This window comes from Piliocolobus tephrosceles, chromosome 21 (genome assembly GCF_002776525.5).
Source record: "Piliocolobus tephrosceles isolate RC106 chromosome 21, ASM277652v3, whole genome shotgun sequence".
NCBI classification, from domain to species: Eukaryota; Metazoa; Chordata; class Mammalia; order Primates; family Cercopithecidae; genus Piliocolobus; species Piliocolobus tephrosceles.
In genome coordinates this window covers 20,133,749-20,154,330 of record NC_045454.1, presented here as the reverse complement: position 1 = coordinate 20,154,330, position 20,582 = coordinate 20,133,749, and the positions used below count along the sequence as shown (strand labels likewise).

Genomic DNA, 20,582 nt, shown 5'->3' with positions numbered 1-20,582 from the left:
CTGGCAGCAACACAAATATTTGAAAGGCCTGAATATAAAACATCTGTGGAACAGGATGAAGTGAATTTTTCACCTCCACTGGGCCCTTACCTGGTATACATAAAATCACCAGCATCTGCATCCCCATTTATTGATCCAGAAACAAAGAAAGCTTTGTTGAGATCTATAGAAATTGCTCCTACTCTAACACCAGTAGCTATTCTTGGCTTGACATATTAGAATGTAAACTATATTTTACAGTATGCATGAATGGTCTCTTTCCCTCACTCCAAAACCAACCCAAATGAAGGTGGATTTTCCCCCCCAAATGGATAGCCAATTATCCCAATAATAATTGTTTTGTTTCTATACTCCTTTCAACTAGAAAAAAATTTGTTTAAAATTAAAAATTGGCCTCAAATAAATGCTAAAATACTGCTGATTTTATTATTCCAATTAACATGAAGAGACAGTAAACAAAATAATATCTTGTTAGGTATGTTTTGTGTAAAGAGAATCTTCTATAAATGTTAGTATCTGATCAAGAATAAAAGTTCATTTTAAAATTATTTCTCCAGGCCCAGGTTTCCCCCCACCCATTTGATTCTTATTTTAGGGAAATTAGGAAAATAAAGGCAAGAAAAAAAATTAAAAACTCATAACATTAATTTGGACAACTAGATTTATCACCACTGTCAAAATTGCTTTCACTCTTTTATTAAAGAAATATTACAGATAAATATAACAACTCCCACCAAACCTTTCCCACATCACAAAAGGCAACCAAGTCGTATATGGATCCATGACCAATACATAGTACTGTATAATTTAATAAGTTCTTTGCAAGATCTTATTAAATTATACAAATGTTATACTGTGTTCCGTTGTGTATTTTAATTTTTTTCTCTCAATATTATATATTGTAATCTATCCGTATAACTATAAGTAGGTTTTGTTTCTCTCTAAATTCTGTATTTTGTCACAGAAATGATCACACTTATTCATCTATTCCACAATTGATAAAAATTGGTTATATCCAATTTTGGGCAATACAAACCATGATTCAGGAACACAGTGATATCTCTTTGTGTACATTTGTGGGTGCCTGTGAGCCAACACACCAAAATTCAGTGGACTATTCCATGTTTATGTATTTTTAAAGAAATCTTGTTACCCTAAAGTAATAGATTCTACTTTCATCATAGTTTTAGAATTATGCTTTTCATATTCTGGTCTTTAGTTGGATTTTATTTTTGTGTATGATATAAAGTAGAAAGCTAAAATTTTTCTCCTGTGAACCTTCCATTTATTAAATAAGCCATTCATTCCCCAATGATTTCAATAGCACTGTCATACACAGAATTCCTGTATCTTCTTGGATTTTTGTATTGATGCTCACTATCTTGATTTATTCACTCAGTAATACATTGTTTAAATGACAACAGCTTTAAATAAGTATATATCTAATAATAGAGTGTGTCTTCTCTATTTGCTTTGTCAAGTTTGTTTGAGCTATTTGTGTTTCTTTACTTTTCCACATAAAATTTTTGGATAAGTTTGTGAAGTTCCTTAAAATAAAACTGATGTAAACTTCAAGTGGAAGTATATTAAACTTAGCAATTTGGGAGAGAAATTATATTTTTACAATGTCAAGTCTTTTCAGACAAAATATCATTTTTCAGGTGTTCTTTTGTGCCTTTCAACATGTTTTATAACTTGATGAAGACCTCAATTCATTGTTGTGTTTATTCTTAGATTTTTCTATCAACACGTTTTCTAATTAACTATTTTTTGTATAAGTTATTTTTATAGTTCTTCATTGATACTTGGTTTTCCCAATCTTGTTTTTCTTACTTAATACATTGGCTAGGAGCTCAAGTATTGTGTTGTTATCTGATGGCAGATACCTTGTTTCAGATTTCAATGAGATTTCTGATTAAATATTATCAGTAAGATGTCTGCTGAAAGTTTCTGATAATCAGCTTTTTCATTATATAATTTGTCACCTTGGAAGACTTCTGTAATGTTTCATAAATTTGTGGCTTTTTCAGAAGGCTATCCCACATTCGTAGTTTTCTACTCTGGAAGTGATCATGTAACGTGCAATGAGGTGTTAATTCCTTCAGAAGGCTTTGCCATATTCACAATATTCACAGGGTTTCTAATGAGTATGAATTCTCTGGTGTCTAACAAGGTGTGACTTTTGGCTGAAAGCCTTGCCACACTCAATACAGTGATAGGGCTTCTCACCTGTATGTTTTCTCATATGAAGGGTAAGAGATGAGATTTGAGAGAAGGCTTTTCCACATTTACTGCAGTCGAAGGGTTTCTCACCGGTATGTCCTCGTATATGTATAGTAAGGGATGAGCTTTGGGAGAAGGCTTTTCCACATTTATTACATTCATAGGGTTTTTCACCTGTATGACCTCTCATGTGCACAATAAGGGAAGTTCTTTGAGAGAAGGCTTTCCCACATTCATTACATACATAGGGCTTCTCACCTGTGTGACTTCTCATATGTAAATTAAGCAGTGAGCACTGAGAGAAGGCTTTACCACATTTGTCACATTCATAAGGCTTTTCCCCTGTATGACTTCTCAAATGAAGGGTAAGGGATGCAATTTGAGAGAAGGCTTTACCACATTCATTACAATCGTAAGGTTTCTCTCCAGTATGAACTTTTTGATGTGTAATAAAGTTTTGCTTTTGGCTGAAGGCTTTACCACATTCATTGCATTCATAGGGTTTCTCTCCAGAATGAATTTTTTCATGAGCAATGAGATTGGATTTCTGGCTAAAGGCTTTCCCACATTCCTTACATATATAGGGTTTTTCCCCAGTATGAATTCTCTGGTGTCTAACAAGATTTGACATCTGTATAAAAGCTTTCCCACATTCATTACACTCATAAGGTTTCTCTCTAGTATGGATTTTCTGGTGTGTAATGAAGTTTTTCTTGTGGCTGAAGGCTTTTCTGCATTCCTTACATTCATAGGGTTTCTCACCAGTGTGACTTCTCATATGTACAGTAAGGGCTGAGCTTTGAGAGAAGGCTTTTCCACACTCATTACATTCATAGGGTTTTTCACCTGTATGAATTCTAACATGTATAATAAGCATGGAAAACTGAGAGAAGGCTTTACCACATTTATCACATTTATAAGGTTTTTCTCCTGTATGACTTCTCATATGAAGAGCAAGAGATGCAATTCGAGGGAAAGCTTTACCACATTCATTACATGCATAAGGTTTCTCCCCAGTATGAACTTTCTGATGTGCAATGAGGCTTTGCTTCTGGCTGAATGCTTTTCCACACTCATTACATTCATAAGGTTTCTCTCCAGTATGAATTTTTTCATGATCAATAAGATTTGATTTCTGGCTGAAGGACTTCTCACATTCCTTACATGCATAGGGCTTCTCTCCAGTATGAATTCTTTGATGTCTAATGAGATTTGACATTTTAATGAAAGCTTTGCCACATTCATTACATTTGTAAGACTGCTCCCTACTGTGAATTTTATAATGTTTAATAAGTTTTTCCTTGTGACTGAAGGCTTTTCTACAGTTACTACATTCATAGGGCTTCTCTCCAGTATGAATTCTCAGATGTCTGATGAGGTCCAAAGTTTGATTGAAGCCTTTTCCACAATGATTACACTTAAAGGGGGTAATGACAAAATGGGATGAGCTATTAGCATATGATTTCACATGTTCATTATATTCACAATGTTCCTGTCTTATAAGGCATTTTGCATTATTATGACAGTCAAAATTATGTTCTAAACACTTTCCAAATAAGTCATACCCATAGAGATTTTGTCTCGAAGGGAAAAAATCAGAGTTCAGAGGAAATACGTTTGCAAATTTCTTTTGACATTCATTGCCTTTTTCTTCAGTCAGTGTTTTCTGGAATTTAACTTCAACTTGTCTCAAAAGTCTGTCCTGGTTTTTCTGATGCTCATCAACTCCCCATATTTCTCCTAAAACAGATTGCAAATAAATATCACTTACAATTTTTTTCCCATATCGTAATATGAAGAACATTTTGAAAAATATGCAATTATGGGACTGATTATTGGTTTAAGCCTCAGTCTCCCACTACTAAAAAATTTTCAAGTGCATATATCTCTTACATCTGAAGTTTTGAGAAGGAAATTCAGGAAAGGAAATATGAGTGGAGGGATGTATTTATAAATACAAATAGCTTTGATTGCTTTAAAAAAGGATCTGATAGAAAACAAACTGGTAAATAAATAGGAGATGCAGAATGTACAAAGTAAGAAGAAATAATTATAGAGAAAAAAACAGGAAGCTAAAACCTATAAGATCATTTTGTAGGACTCTATTAAAATACATTTTTATAATCTAAAAACGTTTCTGGATTGTAAATTACCAAAACTGACTCTACAAGATGCAGAAAACTTATCTAAACCAATTTTCGTAAAATGAAAAGAAATATGAAAAGTAATACCCTAAATCAAAACAAAAAGGAAAAACCCAGAGATTCACATGAAAATTCTAACAGATTTAAAGAACAACTCCTGTGCTGTCTAAAACGTTGTGAAAGAAAAAAGAAAAATTCCCAATGTTTTTGTATATGAAAAAAATATTAATACGAAAACCTGACAAAGATGACACACCAAAAAAGGAAACTATCCAATTTCATTTATGAAAACCAATGTAAAAATTCTATGTAAAACATCAAAATGACCCAAAAGGAAAAAAGTGACCCAGAAGTACATTAAATATAAGATATATCATATTTGAGTTGAGTACATTTTTTCCAGGGATACATTTCAATAATAGAAAGTATATTACTATAAGTAAATACATTAATAAAAATGTCAAGTAATGACATTTAAAAAAATGGAAAAATCAAGTAATCATTTCTGTAGATACTAAGATCATAAAACTCAGTATTTTTCATTAAAAAATCCCTTATATAAAATAGGAACAAATAACATTTAATTTGAGAATAAAGTATAGGACAGCCCAAACACCAGCACTTTACTTAATGGAAAACATTCAGAAGCATTCACATTAAAGTCAGAAATAAGAAAAGATGAGTTGTTGTCACCACTCATTGCAGTACTAGGTAGTACAATTAAATAAGAGAAATAAATCAGAGGTATGAAAATTAAGAAAAGAGTTTGCCCCTGTTTTCTTAATTAAAAGGCGTGAGTGCAGTGGCTCATGCCTGTAATCCTAGCACTTTGGGAGGCTGAGGCAAACAGATTTCTTGAGCCCACGAGTTCAAGACCACACCGAGCCACATGGCAAAACCCCATCTCTACAAAAGATACAAAAATTAGCTTGGCATAGTGGTGCACGCCTGTAGTGCCACCTACTAGGGAGGCTGAGATGGGAGGATCACCTGGGAGGTCAAGGTTGCTGTGAGCAGAGATGACTGCTGCTGTCTAGCCTGGGAGAAAGAATAAGACTGTGTCTCAAAAAACAAAACAAAAAAACAAAAAAGAAAAAGAAAATGAAAATTAACATTATTTGTCAGAAACAAAACTGTTTACCTGAAAAACCAAGTCATCTGAACAATTATTAAAAGAAAGGAATTCACTACATATGAATCAATATTCATTTTTAAAAAACCTTCATATACAAACAACTACAGTCATCCCTCATTATCTATTGGGGACTAGTTCCAGGACCTCCCATGGATACCAAAATCCATGGATGCTCAATGCCTTACATAAAATGATAAAGTATTTTCATATAACCTATATGTGTCTTTCTATATACTTTAAATAATCTCCAGATTACTTATAATACTGAATACAATATAAATGCTATGTAAATCATTGTTATACTATAATTTTAAATTGGTATTATTTTTTATTGTATTGTTATTTTTTGTTGCTTTTTTCCCCTGAATATTTTCAATCTGTAGTTGCAGAAAGCATGGATAGAAAGGGCTGACTATATTCAGAAATTATAGAATTAAAAACTATATTTACAATGACAAAAGCATGAAAAATATACAAAAATTAAAAATGTCCAAAAACCATACGAAGAAAACTTTGAAATGAACACACAGACTTGAAGAAATGGAATGGTGTTATGGATTGAATTGTTATGGATTGAATTGAATTGAAGTCCTAACTCCTCGTGCCTCAGAATGAGGCCTCATTTAGATATAGGGTCACTGAAGATGAAATTAGTTTAAGATGAGGTCATACTGGAATAAGAGAAGCCCCAATGCAATATGACTTGTGTTCTTACAAAAAGAATGCTACATGAAGAGACAAGAGACACAGAAGAAATGCCATGTGAGGATGGAGAGACAGAGTAGAGTTTCGCTGCCACAAACCAAGGAATGTCTGGGAATACCGAGTAGAGTTTCGCTGCCACAAACCAAGGAATGTCTGGGAATACCAGAAGCTGAAAGAGGCAAGGAAGAATCCTTCCCTACAGGTTTCAGAGGGAGTATGGCCCTACTGACACCTTGATTTTAGATTTCTGGCCTCCAGAGCTGTGAGAACATTTTTTTAAATTTTTTTATTTTTTAGAGACAGATTCTCACTCCGTAGCCCAAGCTGGAGTGCAGTGGTGTGATCTCGGCTCACTGCAACCTTCAACTCTGGGGCTCAAGCAATTCTCCTGCCTCAGCCTCCCGAGTAGCTGGGACTAGGGGTGTGCGCCACCACACCCAGTTAATTTTTTTTGTATTTTTAGTAGAGATGGGTTTTCACCATGTTGCCCTGGGTGGTCTCGAACTCCTGAGCTCAGGTGATCCACCCGCCTCGGCCTCTCAAAGTGGTGGCCCATGCCTGGCCAATTCCTGTTATTTCTGTTACCAAGTTTGTGGTATTTTGTTTCAGCAGCCCTAGGAAACTAAGACAAAAGGCATTAAAGGATTTTACACAAGAAAATTCAACAGCATAAGATGACATTCACAAGTTAATATATCAGTTTAAAGGGGTTTCAATAAAAATGTTTGAAAATAGAGGCCGGGTGCGGTGGCTCAAGCCGGTAATCCCAGCACTTTGGGAGGCCGAGACGGGTGGATCATGAGGTCGGGAGATCGAGACCATCCTGGCTAACACGGTGAAACCCTGTCTCTACTAAAAAAATACAAAAAAAAAACTAGCCGGGAGAGGTGGCAGGCGCCTGTAGTCCCAGCTACTCGGGAGGCTGAGGCAGAAGAATGGCGTAAACCCGGGAGGCGGAGCTTGCAGTGAGCTGAGATCCGGCCACTACACTCCAGCCCGGGCGACAGAGCAAGACTCCGTCTCAAAGAAAAAAAAAGAAAATAGAATAGCTCAAAGGCAAATGATACTGGGGGTTGCCACCATAGATGGGAAAAATGTGTAAGAGAATAATTACTTTTCAAAATATATCCTTTTCTACTTTAAAAGTTCTGTTCTGGCTGGGTGCAATGGCACATGCCTGTAATCCCAGCAGGTCAAGGCGGGTGGATCACGAGGTCAGCAGTTCAAGACTAGCATGGCCAACATAGTGAAACTCCATCTCTACTAAAAATACAAAAATTAGCCAGGCATGGTGGCACGTGCCTGTAGTCCCAGCTACTCGGGAAGCCGAGGCAGGAGAATCGCTTGAACCGGGAGGCGGAGGTTGCAATGAACCAAGATCGTGCCACTGTACTCCAGCCTGGGTAACAGAGTGAGACTCCATCTCAAAAAAAAAATTATAATAATAATCAAAAAATAAAAATAAAAAGTTCTCCTCTATGAGTATGTATTATATATCCAGTATAAACAAATAAAATTGTTCTGAACACTGCAATAATCAATAAAATGACATAGGAAGGTTAAAAACTGGATGACAGAATTGGAACATAAAACTGGAGAGGCCCACCTAGGTTAATTGTATAGGGGCAAATACAGTGAGCAGAGGGAAAAAAATAATAAGAAGTTGAGGTTAAATATGGTATAATAAATACATGAGTTTAGCTTGGATTCTATCCAAAAGTACACTAATATTACAGTATCATGTAAAAGGCATAAACCAACGAAGACAAAGACCGTAACAGACAACAATGGATTGATAGATTTAAACATAATTTTAGCAGATGGAAGAAGATGAAAGGACCGTTACCTAACAGAAGAACTGAGAACACTGAAACCCATGTGCCTGCAGACGAAGATGTCAAAAAGCAAGTTCCTACTATATAACTAAAGAAAGGCTGAGAAATCATGTACCATGAAAGGTGGGAATGAACAGGGGCCCTAAAAAACAAGAGAACTGAATGGAAGTCTATAAGGCAAACAATTGCCTGCATTGTGCCATGAGATGCCTATCACTCCCTAGAGAAGATGGGAGACTACTCTCTGCTTCTGGAGAAATGGAACCAGACAGACTCTAGAGTCGGGGACACCAGACAGAAGAATACAGGGAAAATAAACTGGCTCAAACAAGGAGAATAAGTGAAAGTTTACATACTTAATAAGGCTGAGATACTCAGTTCCGTATTGCTGTTTACTTCCAAGGAAAATGGAAATTTTTCTCCTCTCTGCTGGCATCTGTTATTTTTTGCCTTTTTAATAATGGCCATTATGACTGGTGTGAGGTGGTACCTCATTATGGCGATTTGCATTTCTCTAACAATCAATCAGTGATGTTGAACTTTCTTCATAAGCTTCTTGGCCATATTTATGTCTTGAAAAGTATCTGTTCATGTCCTTTCAATAGGGTTGTTTTTTTCTTGTAAATTTAAGTTCCTTATAGATGCTGGGTATTAGGCCTTTGTCAGATGCATAGTTTGCAAATATTTTCTCCCATTCTGTAGGTTGTCTGTTTACTGATAGTTTACATAAATAATTTTGACTAAATGTATTACAACAAATATACAAAAAGATAAAATCTATAAATCAATAATTCAAAATAGAAACATAGGCATACTTCAGAGATACTGTGGGTTCAGTTCCACACCACTACAATAAAGCATGTCACACAACTTTTTTGGTTCCCCAGTGCATATAAAAGTTATGTTGGCTGGGTGCGGTGGCTCATGACTGTAATCCCAGCACTTTGGGAGGCCGAGGTAGGTGAATCATTTGAGGTCAGGGGTTCAAGACCAGCCTGGCTAATATGGTGAAACCCTGTCTCTACTAAAAATTTAAAAAAAATTAGCCGGGCGTGGTCGCAGGCACCTGTACACACTCAGCTACTGGGAGGCTGAGGCAGGAGAATAGTTTGAACCCAGGAGGTAGAGGTTGCAGTGAGCCGAGATTGCACCACAGCACTCCAGCCTGGGTGACTAAGAGAGACTCCATCTCAAAAAAAAAAAAAAAACAAAAAACAAGTTAATACTATATACTCTAGTCTATTATGTATACAATAGCATCATGTCTAAAAAATGTACTACACCTTAATTTAAAAATATTGCTAAAAAAATGCTAACAATCATCTGAACCTTCCGTGAGTAATCTTTTTGCTGATAGGGGGTCTTCCTCAATGTTGATGGCTGCTGACTAATCAAGGAGGGATTGCAGAAAGTTGGGGTGGCTGTAGCAATTTCTTTTTTCTTTTCTTGTTTTTTTTTTTTTTTAGATGGAATCTCCCTCTGTTGCCCAGGCTGGAGTGCAGTGGCTCAATCTCTGCTCACTGCAAACTTCTGCCTCCCGGGTTCAAGCGATTCTCCTGCCTCAGCCTCCTGAGTAGCTGGGATTACAACAGGTGTGCACCACCATGCCAGGCTAATTTTTATTATTATTATTATTTTTAGTAGAGATGGGGTTTCACTATGTTGGCCAGGCTACTCTCAAACTCCTGACCTCGTGATCCACCTGCCTCGGCCTCCCAAAGTGCTGGGATTACAGACGTGAGCCACTGCGCCTGGCTGCAATTGCTTAAGATAACAATGAAGAGTCACACTGATTGACTTTTCTTTCACAAAAAGTTTATCTGTAGCATGTGATGATGTTTGATAGTACTTTACCCACAGTAGAACTTCTTTCAAAAGTGTAGTCACTCCTCTCAAATCCTACCACTGCCTTATCAATTATATTTATGGAATATTCTAAATCATTGATTTCCACAATGTGCACAGCATCTTCACCAGGAGTAGATCCTGAAGAAATGACTTTCTTTGTTCACCCATAAGAATTAATCCTTATCCCTGCTATCACGAGACTGCAGCAATTTAGTCACATCTTCTGGCTCTACTTCTATTTCTACTTCTCTTGCTAGTGACATATCTACAATTACTTCCTCCACTGAAGGCTTGAACCCTTCAAAGTCATGCCTGAGGGTCGAATCAACCTCTTTCAAACAAACTCCTGTTGATATTCTGATCTCCTCTCATGAGTCATGAATATTCATAATAGCACCTAGAATCATGAATCCTTTCCAGCCAGTTTTTACACTTTTTAATTTACCCAGATCCATTAGAGGAATCATTACCCATGAAAGCTACTATATTACAGAATGTATTTCTTAAATAATAAGACCTGAAAGTCAAAATTACGCTTGATCCATGATCTGCAGAATGGATGCTGTATTAGCAGGCATGAGAACCAACACTGATCTCCTTGTACATCTCCATTAGAGCTCTTGGGTGACCAAGTGCACTGTCAATGAGCAATAATATTTTCAAAGGAACTTTTTTTTTTTTCCTGAGCAGTAGGTATCAACAGTGGGCTTAAAATATTTAGCAAATCAATGCTGTAAACAGATGTGCTACCATCCAGGCATTGTTATTCCATTTATAGAGCACAAGCAGGGTGTATTTAGCATAATTCTTAAGGGCCCTAGGATTTTCAGAATGGGGAATGAATACTGGCTCCAACTTAAAGTCACCACCTGCATTAGCCCCTAATAGGAGGGTCAGTCTGTCCTTTGAACCTTTGAAGTGAGCCACTGACTTCACCTCTCTAGCTGTGAAAGTCCTAGATGGCATCTTCTTCCAATAGAAGGCTGTTGCATCTACATCGAAACTCTATTGTTTAGTTAGCCACCTTCATCAATAATCTTAGCTAGATCTTCTGAATAATTTACTGCAGCTTCCATTGGCTCTTACTGCTTTACCTTGTATTTTTGCGTTGTGGAAATGGCCTCTTTCCTTAATCCTTACAAACCAACCTCTGCTAGCTTCAAACTTTTCTTCTGCAGCTTCCTCAACTCTAAGCCTTCATAGAATTGAAGATAATTACGGGCTTGTCCTGGATTATGCTTTGGCTTAATGGAATGCTGTGGCTGGTTTAATCTTCTACCCAGACAACTAAAACTTCCTCCATATCAGCAATAAGGCTATTTTACTTTCTTATCATTTGTGTGTATACTGTAGTGGCACTTTTTTTTTCCTTTTTAGAGAAAAGGTCTTGCTCTGTCACCCAGGCTGGAATACAGTGGTGTGATCTCAGCTCACTGCAACCTCCATCTCCTAGACTCAAGTGATCCTCTCGTCTCAGCCTCCCAAGTAGCTGGGACTACAGGCATGCACCACTACATCCAACTAATTTTTGTATTTTTAGTAGAGACAGGGTTTCACTGTGTTAGCCAGGATGGTCTCGATCTCCTGACCTTGTGATCTGCCCTCCTTGGCCTCCCAAAGTGCTGGGATTACAGTCATGAGCCACCACGCCTGGCTGGCAACGATATTTTAAAATGCTAACAGACTACATTGAAGTTACTGGTAGACATATAAATTATTACAGTCTCTTTGGAGGGCAAAAATGACTTTATAAAATTCAAAATATATGTATATGGACATATATATGTATGTGTATGTATATGTGTGTGTATATATATGCACACATATATTATATACACTTGCATATACACATGACAAATATATCAGAAAATGGGAGCTACCAATAAATCTGCAGTGACTTAAAACTTTTATTGAAATAAAAGTGTGGTAGTGATTATTGAAGTATGAGAGCAAAACCTAAAAATACAGTGGGAAGTATGACTGTATATTTCAGACATTCAGAACAGAAGAAAGAAGAGAAAGTAAGGGACTATAAATGTCAGTAGGTTTAATTTAATAACTGCAAATTAGTGAATGTATGCAAAAAGAAAGGATTCTGTATATGAGGGTGGACGGTACTCCCGAAGATGCTAATAATAGAATGATTATCAAAGTAAGGCTGGAAACTTATTAGGAAAGGTTGGTATCTAGCACACAGGTAAGAAAGCCAACCAGATCTCTAAGTTCTGAGGAAAGAAATTAAGAATGGTATCTAGAAATGACATCTTAGGTTTACAAAAGAGTTTGCATCAATGGTCACTTTTGTATTACAAAAGTATACATCAGGCCAGGCACAGTGGTTCACGCCTGTAATCTCTGCACTTTGGGAAGTCAAGGCGGGTGGATCACTTGAGGTCAAGAGTTCAAGACCAGCCTGGCCAACATAGTGAAACCCCATCCCTACCAAAAATACCAAAAAATTAGTCGGGTGTGGTGGTGCATGCCTATAGTCCCAGCTACTGAGGAGGCTGAGGCACAAGAATCGTTTGAACCCAGGGGCCAGAGGTTGCAGTGAGCCAAGATCGCGCCGCTGCACTCCAGCCTTGGTGACAGAGTGAGACTCTGTCTCAAAGGAAAAAAAAAAAAAGCCGGGCCCAGTAGCTCACACCTGTAATCCCAGCACTTTGGGAGGCTAAGGTGGGCAGATCAGGAGATCAAAACCATCCTGGCTAACATGGTGAAACCCTGTCTCTACTAAAAATACAAAAAATTAGTAGGGCATGGTGGCAGGCGCCTGTAGTCCCAGCTACTCAGGAGGTTGAGGCAGGAGAATCCCTTGAACCCGGGAGGCGGGGGTTGCAGTGAGCCGAGATCACACCACTGTACTCTAGCCTGGTGACAGAGTGAGACTCTGTCACACACACACACACACACACACACACAAAGGTCTACAGCTTTCTGAAAAAAAAAAAAAATTTATTTTTTGAGATGGGGTCTCATTCCGTTGCCCAGGCTAGAATGCAGTGCTGTGATCATGGCTTACTGCAGCCTCAACTTCCTAGGCTCAAGTGATCCTCCCACCTCAGCCTCCCAAGCAGCTGGGATCACAAGCGTGTGCCACCACACCTGGCTTTTTTTTTTTTTTTAAAACAGAGTCTCCCTCTGTCTCCCAGACTGGAGTGCAGTGGTGTGATCTTGGCTCACTGAAACCTCTGCCTCCCGGGTTCAAGCGATTCTCCTGCCTCAGCCTCCTGAGTAGCTGGGACTACAGGCTCCCGCCACGACACCTAGTTAAGTTTTTGTATTTTTAGTAGAGATGGGGTTTCACTGTGTTAGCCAGGATGGTCTCGATCTCCTGACCTCATGATGTACCCACCTCGGCCTCCCAAAGTGCAGAGATTACAGGTGCGAGCCACTTGCACCATGCCTAATTTTTCTTTTTTTTTTTTTTAGAGATGAGATCTCACTATGTTGCCCAGGCTGGTCCCAAACTCCTGGACTCAAGCAATCCTTCCACCTTGGCTTCCCAAAGTGCTGGGACTATAGGTAGGAACCACCGTGCCAAGCTCTGAAAATATCTTTGAAGAGTATTTTAGAGGGATCAACCACTCACTGATTAATCATTAATAGGGCCCTGACCTTTCCTCACCTGTCTGGTTCCCTTCCACTTACCTTGCCAGTGTCTCCTTAATACTTCTTCCTCCATCACCCATGGTTCTTCTTCTTGCTCCAATTTGAAAATCACATCAGGTTTGGTGAATGGATAGCCTGTCAAAGGGAAGTTACATAGATTTGGGCATACATACTACTAGGAACAAAGAACCACCCAAAAATTGAGGCTGGCCCAGGAAAACCAGGCTTTCTAAAGGACAAGAAAATGTAGCTTCTAGGGATGCTGTCCCCTTTTGCTCTGAAAACTGCAGCGTGGACATTCACATGAGCAAAAGCATCCCAAGGGCAAACTCACTCTAATATTTAAAAGGTCCACATATTTCAGAAACACTGCGGGGGTGGGGGGGAAGGTACTTTCTTTCCAGAGTTTGAATTATATGGTAAATTACTCTTACCCACTGTGATTAAGTTGTTATAGTTTTCTAGCATCACATTCCGGTACAGGTTTCTCTGAGCAGGATCCAATCTCTTCCACTCCTCCTGGGTGAAGTCAATAGCCACATCTTTGAATGTCACTGTTCCCTGTAACAACACACTCCCACTCAGTCTGAAGTATCCATCTTAGGTGATTGTAAACAAAATATATTGAACCTTATTCTGATATTAATCAGAGGTTATTAAAAAAGTCCATCATATTAGCAGCCTGCTGTCAGTTTATGTTCAGTGTGATTTAGCAAGCACACGTTTTTAATATCTACCATGAGTTAAAGGGGAGATGTTAGGTACCAATTTATACTGAGTGTGGAAGAAATGGAAAAATAAAACTTTAACCAAGTTAAGTGGTTTAAGATCTCAAAAGATACCAAAGGCAGGAAAAAATGAAAGCAAGGCTTAGATAGAAGCAGGGGACAGAATGATAGGTGAAATCTGTGGTATGGTGGGACATGCAATTGTAGATAGCCACTGGTTTAGCAGTTGGACATATTGTTCATGAGATCAAGAGAAATCCACATTGGAAATGAAGACTTCTTGGTCATCAGCCTGTAGTATGTGTCTGCAGCCATGCAAATGGGATCTGATTGCTCAAAGAGTTTACATATACTGGAAAAGGGGCCACAGATAGAATCTCAGAGACAACCATGAAAAAAAATGCCCTGATAACAATTTGTTTTTTAATGGTCAGAAATAGAATTATAACTGAAAAAAGCTACAGAATGGCTGGGCATTACATGGCTCATGCCTGTAATCCCAGCACTTTAGGACACTGAGACGTGAAAATCCCTTGAGCCCAGGAGTTTGAGACAGGCCTGGGCAATGTGGTGAAACCCTGTCCATACAAAAAATACAAAAATTAGCCAGGTGTGGTGGTGTGCACCTGTAGTCCCAGCTACTCAGGAGGCTGAGGTAGGAAGATTGCTTGAGCCTGGGAGGTGGAGGTTGCAGTGAGTCATGATTGCACCACTGCACTCCAGCCTGAGTGGCAGAGCAAGGCCCTGTCTCAAAAAAAAAGGAAAAAAAAAAAAAAGCTATTGAATGAATTTCAAAAAAAACAGTGAACTTCTTAAAGGCAATGTGATTTGAATATAGAAATCTAATGCATTCTTCTGGTTCAAAACAGAAATGCCCAAATGTATATGAACATAAGAAACAAATCTTAAATAGCAGTCAGCCTGGAAGAAAGGGAGCAATCCATATTTCCTACTTTTTCAGGAATTTCTACCAGAGACTAGGTGAGAAAACAGAAAGTCTCTAATACCTTGTTCACAATGTTTCTAAGAATTTGTTTCCAGGTCCTAAAAGGAACTTATGAGCATGAACATCCACTAACACTGAGGGCTCAGAGAAAGCTGTGGTACTGATGGGAGATCACCTCCTGAAACCCCTTACTGCGGAAAATCATGATGTTTGCAATAAACATGTTCAAGAAGCAAAAGGCAAAGTGTCAGGGGAAAAAAACTCTGAAATCCAGGGGTTTTTAATATTTCCTCTCATCTGGGAGGAAGATCCAAATAAGCTTGGATAAAGTACTTGGTGAGGAAGTGGAACTGAGGAGAAAGCATGATGTGAAAATCTGGCTCTGGTATAATAGTTTCACCAATTACAGGGAAGGACATGAGCACATAAGACACACTCTTGCTGGGACTACCTCAGCTGCAGACTTTTTCCTCAGGAAGTTGTACTTTCTTCAGGAGATCAGATCATTAAACTAGTAAATAAATTTTAAAAATCAGCACCAAAGATTTTACAAGAAAATCCTAATTGCCCCTAGCTCAAGAGTAAAATAATCCCAAAAGAAGTCATTAAAATATATTTGAAGAAAATACTTGAGAAAAAGAATATAGTAAATGCAAAAATAGAAACAATTTAAAGTGAAGAATTTAGAACTTGTATATACATAAATCTCCATATTTAAAAGCTGGAGCTAGGTGCGGTGGCTGCCGCCTGTAATTCTACGACTTTGGGAAGCCGAGGTGGGAGAACTGCTCGAGGCCAGTTCAAGGCCAGTCTGGGCAACACAGCAAAACCCCATCTCTACAATCAATCAATCAATCAATCAAAGCCGTGTATGGTGGTGTGTGGCTATAGTCCTAGCTACTTGGGAGGCTGAGGCGGGAAGACTGCTTAAGCCTGGGAGTTTGAGGCTGCAGTGAGCCATGATCTCACCACTGCACTCCAGCAGCCTGGGCAATAGAGCAAAAAAACCCTGTCTCTTAAAAGAAAAAAAAGTTGATAGTTTAAGAATGAATTAGCCAAATGTTTAGTAAGTTTAATGAAGAAAAATAAACATCCCAAATTAGGAAAAACCATTAAAACTAATCAATATTTAAAGTAGTACATATCTGTGGTTGATTTTTTTTTTTTTTTTTTTTTTTTTTATAGAGACTCTCCCTGTCACCCAGGCTGGAGTGCAGTGTGGTGTGATTTTGGCTCTCTACAACCTCTGTCTTCTGGATTCAAGTGATTCTCCTGCCTCAGCCTCTTAAGTAGCTGGAACTACAGACGTACGCCACCACACCCAGCTAAATTTTGTATTTTCAGTAGAGACAGGGTGTCCCCATGTTGGCCAAGTTGGTCTCTTAACTCCTGACCTCAAATGATCTGCCTGCCTCGGCCTCCCAAAGTGCTGGGATTACAGGTGTGAGCCACCATAACCAGCCTGAAATTTTAAAATTCATAACAAAATGAATAAGCTAAAGGGAAACATAAGCCTAAGAAGAAAATCTCAACAGTGCAATACTGTAGCAACGCCCGTTATTCTTCTATTCCAATATTTATTCTGTCTTCCCAATTTCTGGCCAGGCACATGGAGTGCTGAAGTATTAATATGTTTATATTATAAAGTTCTGGAGAGTGAGACAAAGCTGCATGCAACTGCTGATAAGTGAGCATAAAAGCACGAGGTATACCATTTCTCCCAAGCCTCTACCTTCTTGTAGAATGGTAAGTCAATGTGATGGTTAGAGCAAATACAGCCATTTGAGATGAAGCAGAAGTCAACAACTGAGAATGGTAGAGCAATGAAGGAGAAAGCGTTTCGTTTTCTGCCCGTTGGAGCTACAGGACCAGCGCTGAACTTCAATATGAGAGATAAATAAACTTCTATCTTGTTTAAGCAAAGGTTATCTGGGCTTTCTATCACAGGCAGTCAAGTGTAATACTAACAGATTAATATGTTCATGCCAGATCTGGCCATCCTTTGGCAGCTATGAAGGCGTGGTGCTCAAATCCTCTTTAAGGGAATCCACTGTGAGAAGCATAGTTGGCAAACAGCCATGCTGAAGTCATGATACCCCAACACTGCTTCCAGCCACAGGCTCAGCATAGTGAGGCTATTAAAGTCTGGACTATTACACCTGATATGGTTTTCCTCCAGTGGGAAAGCTTTGGTGAGCAACTCCCCTTTGGCCTGGCTGAGACTTTCTCACAGCTTCAGGGTGGTCTGAGTTGGCAGAAAAAAGTATTAGCAAACTTGGAGACAGATCAACAAAAATGATGCAATTTGAAGAAAAGACAGAAAAAAGGATGAAGAAAAATGAATACAGGCTGGACACAGTGGCTCATGCCTATAATCCCAGTGCTTTGGGAGGCCAAGGTGGGAGGATCACTTGAGGCTACGAGTTCAAGACCAGCCTGGTCAAGACGGTGAGACCCTATCTCTACCAAAAAATTTAAGAAATCAGCCAGGTGTGCTGGCACATGCCTATAGTCCTAGCCACTCAGGAGACAGAGGTGGGAGGACTGATTTAGCCCAAGAGTTCAAGGTTACAGTGAGCTATAATTGTGCCACTGCACTCCAGCCTGGGTGACAGAGTGAGACCCTATCTCAAAAAAAAAAAAAAGAATGTAGACTCAGAAATGTTAGAGCAATAAGTGCATCAACACATGCATAATTTAGTGTAAGTTAGAGAGGAGAGAGAAAAGGACAGAAAAATATTCAAAGACATAATGACTGAAAACTTCCCACATTTCATGAAAAACATTAATGTACATATTCAAGCTCAATGAATTTCAAGTAGGATAAATGCAACAAGATACACACCTAAACACATCATAATCAAAATGTTGAAAATAAATACAAAGAGAAAATCTTGAAAATAGCAAGAGAAAACAATTTATCATCTTCACCAACCACAATAAAACTAATAGCTGACTTCTCATCAAACACAATGGAGGACAAATAGCAATGGGACAACATATTAGAGGTTCTGAAAGAACAAAAAAACTATCAGAGAGGAAGCAGGGAAAGAGGGCCCAATAGAAGCCTCCACTGATCATCCTCCCCACAGGAACACCAAACTGAACAACTATCCACACAAAAAACCATCTTCATCATAACCAAAATCAGGTCAGCAATCACAGTATCTGGTTTTAACTTCACATCACTGAAAGTGGCACTGAGGAGGGTAGGAAAGACAGTCTTGAATTGCTGATGCCATTCCGTCCCTATCCTCCAGCAGTGGTCATATGGTGGTAAGAAAGAATCTATGCTCCTGGAGGAGGGAGACCAAGAGTGATTGTAGGACTTTGCACTGGAACTCAGTGGTGCCCCGTCACAGCAGAAGGCAACACCGGGGAGAACTCGGTGCCGACACCAGAAGTATTTAGACCATCCCTAGCCAGTCTAGGGGAATTGTCCATTGTAGCAGTAGGAACCTGAATTCCGGCAAGCCTCACCACCATGGGCTAAAGGGCTCTAGGGTCCTAAGTGACTGTGAAAGGCAGTCTAGGCCACAGGAACTGCAATGCCTGGGCAAGTCCTGGTGCTGTGCTGGGCTTGGAGCCAGTGGACTGGGGGGCATGGGACCTGGTGAGACACCAGCCAGGGTAGCCAAGGGAGTGCTTGTGCCACTCTTTCCCTAACCTGAAGTAGTGCAGCTCGCAACTCCAGGAGAGACCCCTTCTTTCCACTTGAGAAGAGCAGAGGGAAGAGTAAAGAGGACTTTGTCTTGCACCTTGGATACCAGCTTAGCTACAGTATGATAGGACACCAGGCAGAGGCCCCCATTCCATGCGCCAGACCCTGGATAAAACTTCTAGACACACCCTGGACCAAAAGGTAAGGTAACCCGTTGCCTTGAGATGAAGAACTCAATCTTGGCAGCATTCATCACCTACTGACTAAAGGGCCCTTGAGCCCTGAACGGTCAGCAGTGGTAGCCAGGTAGTACTCACCATGGGCCTTGGGTGAGACTCAGAGATGTGCTGGCTTCAGGTGTGACCCAGCACATTTCCCATATGGTGGCTACAGGGAGAGACTCCTGCTTGAGAAAAGGAGAGGGAAAAGTACAGGGAACTTTGTCTTGCAGCTTAGGTACCAACTTGGCCACAGTGGGGTACAGCACCAACTGAGTTCTTGGGGTCCCCAATTCCAGGCCTTGCCTCTTGGATAGCATTTCTGGACCTGCCCTGGGCCGAAGGGGAGCTTACTGCCCTGAAGGGGGAATCCTAGGCCTGGCAACATTCACCACAAGCTGACTGAAGAGCCCTTGGGCCTGGAGTGAACATTGGTGGTAACCAGGCCATACCTGCCATGGGCCTGGGTCAGTGGTAGCCATGGGGAGAAATTCCTCTGCTTGTGGAAAGGGGAGGGAAGAGTGGGAAGGACTTTGCCATGTGGCTTGGGTGCCAGTCCAGCCACCATAGAATAGAGCACCAAGTAGATTCCTAAGGTTTCTGACTCCAGGCCCTGGCTCCTGGACGGCATCTCTGGACCTGCCCGTAGCTGGGCAGAACTTGCCACTCTAAAGGGAAGGATATAAAACTGGCTGGCTTTGCCACCTGCTGATTGTAGAGCGATAGGGCCTTCAGTGAACACTGTGGGCCTTTGGTGAGACTCAGTGCTGTGCTGGCTTCGTCTGACTCAGCGTAGTCCCAGTGGTGGTAGCCACAGGGGTGCTTGTGCCACCCCTCCCCCAGCTCCAGGCAGCTCAGCACAGAGTCTGTTTGGGAGAAAGTAAGACAACAAGAGTCTCTACCTGGTAATCTGGATAATTCTTCCAGAGAATTCTGGATCTTATCTAGGACCATCAAGGTGGTACCTGTATGAGTCTGTAAGAGCCACAGTGTTACTGGGCTTGGCATGCCCCCCTGATGCAGATATGGCTGCAGTGACCAAAAACTTAGATCAAAACACTCAAGTCCCTTCAAATACCTGGAAAGCCTTGCCAAAAAGGGCAGGTATAACAAGCTCAGACTGCAAAGACTGTAATGAATATCTGACTCTTCACTGCCCAGAAATCAACAAACATCCATAGGCATTAAGACAATGTAGGAAAACATGACCTCACCAAATTGAACTCAATAAGATACCAGGGACCAATCCTGGAGACACAGAAATCTGTGACCTTTCAGATAGAGAATTCAAAATAGCTGTTTTCAGGAAACTCAATGAAATTCTAGATAACACAGAGAAAGAATTTAGAATGCTATCAGATAAATTTAACAAAGAGACTGAAATAATTAAAAAGAATAGAGCTGAAATTCTGGAGCTGAAAAATGCAATGGACAAACTGAAGAATACATCCATCTTTTTTTCTTTTCATTTCTTTTTTTTTCAGACAGAGTCTCTGTCATGCAGGCTGGAATGCAGTGGTGTGATCA

General features: G+C 39.7%; 1 protein-coding gene across 10 annotated transcripts in view; it reads right to left on the bottom strand.

Moving 5' to 3' along the window:
- Positions 1-680: 680 nt before the first annotated feature.
- ZNF569 (zinc finger protein 569) overlaps positions 681-20,582 on the bottom strand; it is a 67,735-nt gene continuing 47,833 nt past the window's right edge. For all 10 annotated transcript variants that reach the window (XM_023229416.2, XM_023229414.2, XM_023229420.2 and 7 more), the window contains 3 exons: positions 13,937-14,063; positions 13,542-13,637; positions 681-3,963 (listed from right to left, as the gene is read on the bottom strand). In XM_023229416.2, coding sequence (XP_023085184.1) covers positions 2,141-3,963; positions 13,542-13,637; positions 13,937-14,063 — 2,046 coding nt within the window. In that variant the 3' untranslated portion in view covers positions 681-2,140. The remainder of the gene's footprint in view (positions 3,964-13,541; positions 13,638-13,936; positions 14,064-20,582) is intronic.